Below are 10,147 nucleotides of genomic sequence, written 5' to 3'. Positions count from 1 at the left end.
TTACAAATAGTTTTAGGACACTTTTCTTGAATTATGATCAACGGTTAAAGGTTGTCATCTACAAAACTATTATTATTATTAAACCAATGAGCACTTCATGAGTTATCGTCCAGGTGATAAAATATTATGGTCACAAAACAAAAGGTACATCGTAATAATGAATTAAGTCAACAAAGATAAAAATTCATTAGGTATATGCTTACATATAAAGTAAATTAATTAATTAGAAAAATTAATGGAATTTCTTTTTATTAGTTTTATATTAGAAGTTAAATTTAATATTAGCAAACAAAAAAAAATTGAATCGTTTTCGCTAATAAAATCAATTTTCAACAATTTCAAAATTTATGTTGTTTAAATTAAATTTTTATGATTATGTTTTTAATAAAACCAATTAGAAAGCAAGAAGTCGCTTTTTAAAAAAAGTGATAAATTTAAGAGATATTCACGAGCTTAGGGTGAAATAATATTGCACTCATACGTAGGTATGAACTTTGAAACATTAAACTTCAAAACGTTCATTTAAATAAATTGTTTTAATTGTAAGGATTTTAGCCAGGTGAAAGTTTTTCCCGTCACTTTATATAATTTGAAAATCATTAGTTAAAAAAAAATGTATTTACAAAATAAAGTCTTCAAAATAATTAGAGTTGTCAACCAGTTCTTTAAAATATAAAATTCTAAATGAAATAAAAGTTAACTGGGTGACGTTTAAATAAAATAAAATGTATCTACCGTTTATTAATAAAGTTATTTCGGATGATTAATTATAATGATATTAAATATGTATGAATTAGGTAAGTTAGAGAATGAAAACTATAAAAAATAAAGAGTACATGATAAATAAAGTAAATATTTTTTATAATAATATTATAATTCGTAAACAAATTAATTGAACTATGCACGATGATTAAAAATACTAAATATATTGTAATAATATACGACTTTTAATAGTACAATCAAAAATGTTTCGTGAAAGTTATGACAATACTACGTATCTGTTATTTTTAAAATTATTCAGGACAATATTTTGAATAATTTACAAAACCATTCATGGTTATGGTAACTATGAGAAACAGTGATAGGTTGAATGTGCCATATTCAACCAATATTGTTTCTCATTGGACGGATTATTTTAAAAGATATATCTAAAATTACAAATTTTACATAGTTGAGCATATTACTTACATAAATTTTAAAAATTCTCCGTAAATGAGAGAAACATCCAAAATATTACGTTTTGTAAAATTGATAAATTTTAACATTTATACTTTAAATATGTCCTTTTTATTTAATATAATTTTTTTGGAAGTCATACTCTTTACCACGTATAAGATAATTCATTTTGAATACAAGTTGATAAGTCATAAAATATTCCAATACATTATTGAAAATTATTTATTTATTTTTTTACGATTTTATTATAATTTTAAAGATGTAACGTAGTCGAAAAACTACAAATTTTTACAAGAAAATGATAGGAGATAGTTAAGGAGGCTCTGATAGATTTGTTTGTTTTTCTTTTTATTTGAAGTATATATATGTATTCGTTCAAGTATTTCATTAATAATTTGCTCAAACTTAAAATAATAATAATTTTCTTAAAAAAGTAACAATTAGAAAAAAATTGTTATTTATTTGAAATCTTTAAAAATTATATTTTATTTTCTAAAACTTACTCCTGTTGGATTATAAAATGTTTTAACTAACAGATTGAGTAATTTATAGTTTTTATTTTAAATGTAATTTTATTAATGTTGTTTAGTAATCAGTAGTGTTACCAAAAAATATTCCTTCGTTTATTGGAGTTCACCTTATGTATAAATACATTATATATATTATATCCTAATTTAACTACACTCATGTATGAGTATAGGTAAATTAGTACATGTAATAAAATTTTTATTTCACCGGAACCAAACAAAACTTAATTACTCTAGAAATTCAACTTTTTTTGCATTTATACATATTTAATAATTTATTTTTTAAGTGTCTAATATTCATAATATTAGTTTCAAATAATCTAACTTTGACCAAAATGCATTAAATTAAGATAAAACATATTTGACTTGTATTGTTTTTGCAGCGAAAGAAATTTATAATATAAAATCTAAACCAAGAAATAAACTAAAATAGATAAACACAGAAATTATAATAATATTATGACACAAACTAAAATAATTTTTTTAAATTAAATAAAATATTTATTTTTTCTTAAACAACAAAAACTTAACTTGACAAAATGTTACAATACTGGAACATTTTTTAATCATTAAAACTTATATTTTATTATATATATTACATATTTTATTTAATAAAGTTTCAAACTATTAACTTTCAATATTATTATTTTTTTTATAGTTGTGTTGATAAAAAATACATTTTATGTAAAATATTCATGGCTTTCAGTGAGATTTGTAAATGTCTGCAAAAACTACACAAGTCAATGTAGTTTTTGCAGTGATTCTAGTTTGTTGTAGAAAATTTTTGTATTAAATATGAGTCAAATATAGTTTTATACAGAATTCGTAACTAAATAAATAAATTTAAATTTTTTCAATTTTGAAAAAAGTCATTGTTAAAAAATCGGTGGCTTATGTCGTGTTTCAAATGTCCAATTCAATTATTAATGTATACCTTGGACAAATAATAATTATGTGCTATTTATATTGTAAAGTACATCCCCCACAAATCAGCATACACCCTAAAACAAAAAGTTATGCGAAAACACCACTGATATACGACACATAATCTCCAAGATACCAACTGTTAATTATAAAGTAAATTTATCACTAATGATTATTAAAGTTATATTTAGGACCGATAAGTTTTGTGAAACCTTTCAAATTGTTGAATTTAACTAAGAGCACATAGTAACACTACTTTACATTTAAAACCCCATACTTTAAAATGAATTTATAATTAATTACATAACGAACACAATGAATCTTACTAAAGATACAAAATACAAACGACAAAAATTACGTAGAGTTGAAATAAGATCACAATCGAACCATTCTTAAATAATATATAGTTAATGTTAACATCCCGCAACATTCGCATGCTCAAATTATCACAATAAAGTTTATAGACTTATTTTTATATTGGTAGTAAGTTATTTTATCATTTATTTTTGTTGGTTATCAAATTGATAAAATAAATTAGAATATAATAGAAAAGATGTTCGCGCAGATATTATCTCTATCTATAAACTCACGTGTAAATATAACATTATATGGGTGATACAATTTTTTATGTTAAATTACCTACAATTTAACCAATTAATTTAAATTTAAATTAGTCATTTAGATACTTCAGTGTTAATTTGTTTGGAGTAATCATTAAATAAAAATATGAATAATTATAAAAATTTCAACAAGAATTAAGATAAAGAAAAATAGTTTAATTTCTAAATTCTGAAAAATGACTTTTCGAGATTTAAATTTATCCACATATTTGTGCAAGCAACTAGAAGCTATCGGTAAAAGACAAAATCATATAGAATTATAAATTAGAACATTCATTTTTCTTTAAAAATTAATTTTGTCCTAAATTAAAATTTTTATTTTAAAAATATAGATATTTTTATTAGATTATTAGTTTTTATTAGACTATTATTTCATTTTGACGACTTTGTTGTCCTCGGACAGGTTATGTCACTTCAACAGCAGGTGTAAAAGACCCGTCAAATAGTAAAGTAGAGTCAAATAGTTGGGATACAAACTTAGGAAAGATGATTGGCAACTTTTGTAATAAAGTGGTTAAGTCAAATTTTGCCTTTTTTAGATTATTTATCAATTTAATTAGAATAATAAAATGATTTTAATAAAACTATTTTATTTTTTTAGTTTCCTAAAAAATTGCCATTTTTGATGATTAATTACTATAAAGATTGTACATATATTTATAATCATTTTTATTTATTGGGTTAAATTAAATAATAAAATAGATTATATAATCAAAATTAAAAAAAAAATACATCTTAGTAAAACCAATACCTTCTCAGCTTCGCATCGAAGCTAAAACAAAGGATAAGAAAATGTTAAATCAGAATCTTATAACTTTATATTAAATATTACATATCGATATTGAAGTAAAGTATATTAATTATAGACATTAAATAAATATATATTAAAATTAAATATAATTTTTATTAGGAAAATATGTTCCCATAAATAATTTATTTTAAGTTATTTAACTTAAAGACTGGATTAAGTAGTAAATAAAGTAACTTCTTTTTGGGTATTGTGTAATTTTATTATAAATGTTTTTTTTATTTGAGTTATTTATAAAATATAACTTTTATTATTGAAAAATGCATTTTTTAAAGATAATTTATATCATGTTTGATCCAAAATTAGTTTCAAATAGTAATAGTGGTTTAAAATAACATTTTCTATATTTATATATCTATTATTGTACTTAATTTTTCAATAGGTGTAAAATCTCCTACAGAAATTCAAAAAAATTGCATACCAAAAATTTTGGAAGGAATTGATTGTATAGGATGTGCTAAAACAGGAAGTGGAAAAACATTAGCATTTGCTTTGCCTATTTTACAAAAGCTTTGGGAGGAACCATATGGTATATTTGCACTCATACTTACACCAACTAGAGAACTTGCTTATCAGGTAATATTGTTATGATCTAAAAATAAATTTATATAATTATTATCTCAATAATTTTAGTTTTAGTTTTAATTGTTTATTAGTTGGACAATAACTGCCTATGCACTCAGACCTATTGTGCAAACTACTTAGCAAATTATATGAATTCAGATTTCCTAGAATATTTTTGCCATTTTTTGTATACTTATATATATATATATATATATTGGATATCCTACTAAACTACTTCTATGTAATCAAAGTGTCCTGTCATTTTTGTAAATTTAATATCCTTTTGGATTATAGATTTTTGATCTCTTCCTCTTCGGGAAAAGATTTTTGCAAATATTTAGATCTTAATGTGGCTAGGATGTCATATTTACACAATGTGAAATGAATTATTCTATTCTGTTCCACACATCTTGTTCAGTGGTGATTTTGTCACCCTAATTATGTAAAAATGTTTAAGCAGATAACCTTATCCTGTCAGTACTCCGGTCAGAATGCTTATTTAATGTGTAGTCATGTTATTATCAAAGCAGCTTGACTATCATTCAGGATAATAATGTTCCTTTCCTTGAATACTAGTAAGTTTTACTACTAGTATTGTGATTATCCCTGTTTGGAATACAAAAAGTATTGAGCCCATTGACATGCTGACTTTAATGCAAGGTTTTAATCCCCAAATGCTAACAATTCTGCCATTTCTGATTTCTTGGAGCTGTCTGTACATATTACAAGTTACATATGTTCTATAATTTTCAAAAATAAATTGACTCTTTCCCGTATCTTGCCTCTATAAAGTAGTATTACCTTAAGTTTTTTAAATAGAAACATACATGTATATGTTTAATTAGCTTAAAAATAAGAAAATAATTGGTCAATAATAACTTTTGAAACATTATTTTGAGATATATGATTCTTTTATACTAAGACAGGAGATATAAAGCGAATTTGTTTATTTTGATCTCTACATATATAAATCACACTACTTCTCCCAGCTTTCTCCATATAGACAATTAAAATCATTAATTTCTAATATTTTTAAAGTATTTATTGTCAAATTAAGTTTGATATGATAATAAGTTTCAACTACAAAATTAAATAATTTTTCTTTATAATTTATTAATTTTTTTAACTCTATTTGTGTGTGTTACTAACATTCTATAATATTCCAAATTTTTTGGTAACACGTCCTATATCATTTCTAAAAAAATGATTTTTAAATTGACCTGAATTTTTACAATTATAATAAAATTTTATAATACGCTCAATTAAGTAGATTTTTTAATAACTTTTTGATTGGTTTTTTTTATTTAAAGTAAATCATTAAAATTATTTAAGTTCTAAATATTTCAATTGTAGAATCTTTTTAAACGCCAAAAGTTACTTAGAAATTATTACTGTTATTTTCTATTTATAGATATATTACAATAAAAATGCAAAAAAATTATTGAGCTTTACTGATAAATTTACTGTAAATAGTAATTATAAAATTTCCTGACTGCATATTAATCTTAATACAATTTTTTTAATTCTCATAAAATTTTCTATTTAATTATGTTAATTTTAAACTTGCAAGTTAAGCTAAAAGTCATGGTAATAAATTCACCTTTTTTTAAATATAAATTTGCAAAAAATCAACTTTAAAGGACCAAAAAAATAGGTTAAAATGATATTTATTTTGCACTGATTATTTTTAACATATTAAAAATCAAAATTAGTAGTAATATCAAAATTTAGATATGATAGAAAAAGTCTAATATCAGATTTGAAAACAGTGCAAAAAGTTTATTTTGAAAAGTATATTTTTGATTCCAATAAAAGTTCCTTGTAGACCAATGTATTTATTCATAAGTCAATAAAAAAATTTTTTAGAAAGTATTGCATTAAGCCCTTTAATTTTTATACGTGTTTGCCATAAAAGTAACAAAATATACTACTTTATCATTTTATATTATTTTTCCTTTAAAATTACACTATTAAATTATTAAATATTAATTTCATACTATATTTAATTACTATTATAAATATTTATTCATAAATTTTTCCACAAAAGTTATATTTATTTCTCATAAATTTGTAAAAAAGGTGATGATCATGTTTTACATCTAATTATATTTATCAATACTTCACTAGATATATGTAAGTATTTCTCTTTTGAAAATGAAAGCAACTTGAAAAAAATGTGCATTTTTTTTGTATCTTTTATCAATATTTCAGTTAACACTTTTATTTGCTTATTATATTTCTTTTTCAATTTATGTTTAAAATATGATAAATATAATTTATATTATCATTAACAAATTGATTGGTTAAAATTGTTTAAATAAATTATAATGCATAAATTTATCAATAATTTAACTCTACAAATTAATTTAATTTAAATACATTTCAAATGTTTTTAATTTATTTATTCAGTATTTATTTATTTAATAATATCTTATACTATACTCGTAACACTATGACTAGAAAGGTTGAATCTATAGAAAAAAATTTAGTTGAAATATTGAAAAAGACATAAATGAATGTGTTCATTTTTCACTTCCATTTGATGAATCAACAGAAATTACAGATACCACTCAACTATGTATTTTTGTACGACTAGTTTTTTCAAAATTTTAATTCAAAAGAAGAATTATTAACTATAATCCCTATGAAAAGTACGTCGCGAGGAAATGTTTATCTAGCTTTCATTAATTTTGTCAGTAACTCAAATTTACCTTTGTATAAATTAGTTTGTATTACGACTGATGGAGCTGCAGCTATGATATGGTAAAAATAATGATTTTATTGCTTTGTGTAAGAATGATAATAATTTTCCAAATTTTTCATCGTTTCATTGTGTGATTCATCAACAAGTATTGTGTGGAAAAATATGTGCAGTAAAATGGACATTGCTTTTAAAATAGTCAATTCTACACTTTCATGAAGCATGCTAAGACGACTTTTTAAATTACAATTAGAAGAAAATGATTCTCAGGGTTGTTATTTATTACTTCATACAGATGTGCAATGATTGAGCTGTGGTAAATTTCTAGAAAGGTTTCAGTGTTTACTTGCTGAAATAATAGTTTTTAAAATCCAGAGGCGATAATTATGATTGTTTAACAAACAATGCATGGCTTCAAAACTTAGCATTTTTAACAGATATTACAGCTCATTTAAATACTTTTAATGTTGAATTTCAAGGAAAAGGTAGGAAAATAATTGAGTTATTGAGTTCTATAAATGGTTTTAAATCAAAATTTATATTACTTAAGTCACAATTAAAAGCAAATAATATGAATAATTTTCCAAACTTAAAAAAAAATTTTTGAAAAGCAGAAGTGTACCGTAGTAGTGGAAATATATTGCTCTTAGATTAAAAAAGTGTACAATGAATTTGAAAGACGATTTAAAGATATTCAAAAATTAGAGCCAATTATTACATTTGTCTTTTCCTTTCTCCAAAAACCCAACATTGAAAATTTTTCTACACAAATAAGCAATTTGTTTGACATGGATTTTTTAAAATTTCAATCTGAAACTATACAAATTAAATCAGATATATTCCTCAAAGCTCGAGGATCTGAAACCAATTTTTGGAATTTACTGAGTGAAGAAAAATATCCGTGTGTTGCGGAATGTAGCTTTGCAGTTACATACTTATTTTGGATCAACATATTTGTGCGAAACAACATTTTCTCACAAGAAAGTGATAAAAACAGAATACACTGTCTGATGACCATTTGGAGCAGTGTCTTTGATTAGCAGTCAGCAACTATTCGCCAGATTATGATCAGTTGGTCAATGAAATACAATATCACACTTCAACAATGCCTAGGTCAACAAAATAATATGTTAATTAGATTTTATAAATTATTATTTACTATTGTATTATTTTTATCAGTATTTAAATTACTAATTAGTAATTAGTTAATAATACTTATTGTATGTTTATATACACTTTATGCAAGTATGATTCTTAATAATTATAGTTATTCAATAATAAAAAAAATATCTATGGAAGTCGATCCTCAAAGGTGAAGTATATTTTTAGTAGATTGTGACCTAAAATAGTTTGGTCACCCCTGTCTGATACAATGGAAATTATCTGCTTTACATAAATATTAAATATTATATTTAATTAATAATTAAACTACTAAACCATAATATGGAAAATTTTTACATAATCTATCAATGTAATTTAATTAAAAATATCCACCTTAAATTGAAAAAAAGAAGGAAATAATGCCAAAATTAGATTAAAAACCTCAATAATGTATAATTTTACTTTTAAATCATTGTTTTCATTAAATAGTTTAATGTTTTAATTTTGTCTTATTTATTTTAAATTTGTTTCACTCTGTGTTGATGTAGTTTGTATCGCTTTGGTAATACTAAAACTAAAGTCTAATACCTTGATAATGTTCTTGATATGAAAAAATTTTACTATCATTATAAGAGAAGTTAAAAAAGAAAAATAGAGAAATTGTTTGAGTATGAATGACTTTAAAAATGACTTGGTATAGGTATATTTATTATTACAATAGAAAGTAACAGAAGTATTTTTGTCTAAGGTAATATTTTAACACCTCCCTAACCTCATTCACTTTCACGTTATACTTAACTAAAATACACATCTTAGCTAACAAATAAATGAAGGTAAATTTTTATTAAATGTTATGTTTTAAACATTAGTAAATATTGTATATAAATGTTTTTTTTTTTTTTTTTTTAGATTGCAGATCAATTTGCAGTAATAGGAAAATCAAAAAATCTCAGAAATTGTGTAGTTACTGGTGGAATGGAAATGATAGTTCAAGCTCGTGAGTTAGCTAATAAACCTCATATTGTTGTATCAACACCTGGAAGGTAGCTTTGACATTTTTTGTATATCATAGTTTAATTCATTTGTTTTTGTTATTTAAATTATATTTTATATAGATTAGCTGATCATTTAGAGAGTTGTGATACATTTTCATTGAAACGAATTAAATTTTTAGTATTAGACGAAGCAGATAGACTATTAGGTGGTAAATTTGATCAACAAATTTCAACTATTTTCAATGCACTTCCAAAAAATAGACAGACACTGTTATTTAGTGCAACTATGACGGATACTCTTGAAAAAGTTAAAAAAATAACAAAAAAAAATGTAAGTTTAAAATAATATTTCTATAAAATTAAAATTAAAAATTATAATTAGTTAATTTTACATTTTAAAAATAGTATAAATCACCAATCTAACAAAAAAAATTTGAATATATATCTATTCAATCTAATTAATTATAAGTTATTATGTTGTTTCTATTCCTTCGTGTAAAATTACTGATTTAACTACATAGTTTTACTGCCTATTCTGACAAATACTATAACTAATTATCTACTAAACACCTTTTATTACTTTTTTCTTTAAAAGATAATTTCAGTATAATATTATAAGATAAACATAGTTTTTTTAGCTTCGATGCGAATATGAGAAGGTATTAATTTTACCATGTGTTGTTGTTTTTTTTTTTTTTTTTTTTTTTTTTTTTTTTTTTTTTTTTTTTTTT

General features: G+C 22.5%; 1 protein-coding gene across 2 annotated transcripts in view; it reads left to right on the top strand.

Annotated features, from left to right (window-relative positions):
* The first annotated feature begins 3,091 nt into the window (after positions 1 to 3,091).
* LOC126895711 (probable ATP-dependent RNA helicase DDX49) overlaps positions 3,092 to 10,147 on the top strand; it is a 13,184-nt gene continuing 6,128 nt past the window's right edge. The window contains exons 1-4 of one of the 2 annotated variants that reach the window (XM_050667904.1): positions 3,092 to 3,110; positions 4,438 to 4,631; positions 9,331 to 9,464; positions 9,537 to 9,747. In XM_050667904.1, coding sequence (XP_050523861.1) covers positions 9,397 to 9,464; positions 9,537 to 9,747 — 279 coding nt within the window. In that variant the 5' untranslated portion in view covers positions 3,092 to 3,110; positions 4,438 to 4,631; positions 9,331 to 9,396. Of the gene's footprint in view, positions 3,111 to 3,220; positions 3,482 to 4,437; positions 4,632 to 9,330; positions 9,465 to 9,536; positions 9,748 to 10,147 lie in introns of those variants that run through there. The other variant, XM_050667903.1, reaches the window with a different exon arrangement.

The sequence above is a fragment of the Daktulosphaira vitifoliae genome, unplaced genomic scaffold (genome assembly GCF_025091365.1).
Source record: "Daktulosphaira vitifoliae isolate Bord-2020 unplaced genomic scaffold, ASM2509136v1 Scaffold_1, whole genome shotgun sequence".
Classification (NCBI taxonomy): domain Eukaryota; kingdom Metazoa; phylum Arthropoda; class Insecta; order Hemiptera; family Phylloxeridae; genus Daktulosphaira; species Daktulosphaira vitifoliae.
This window is presented reverse-complemented; position numbering and strand designations above follow the sequence as displayed.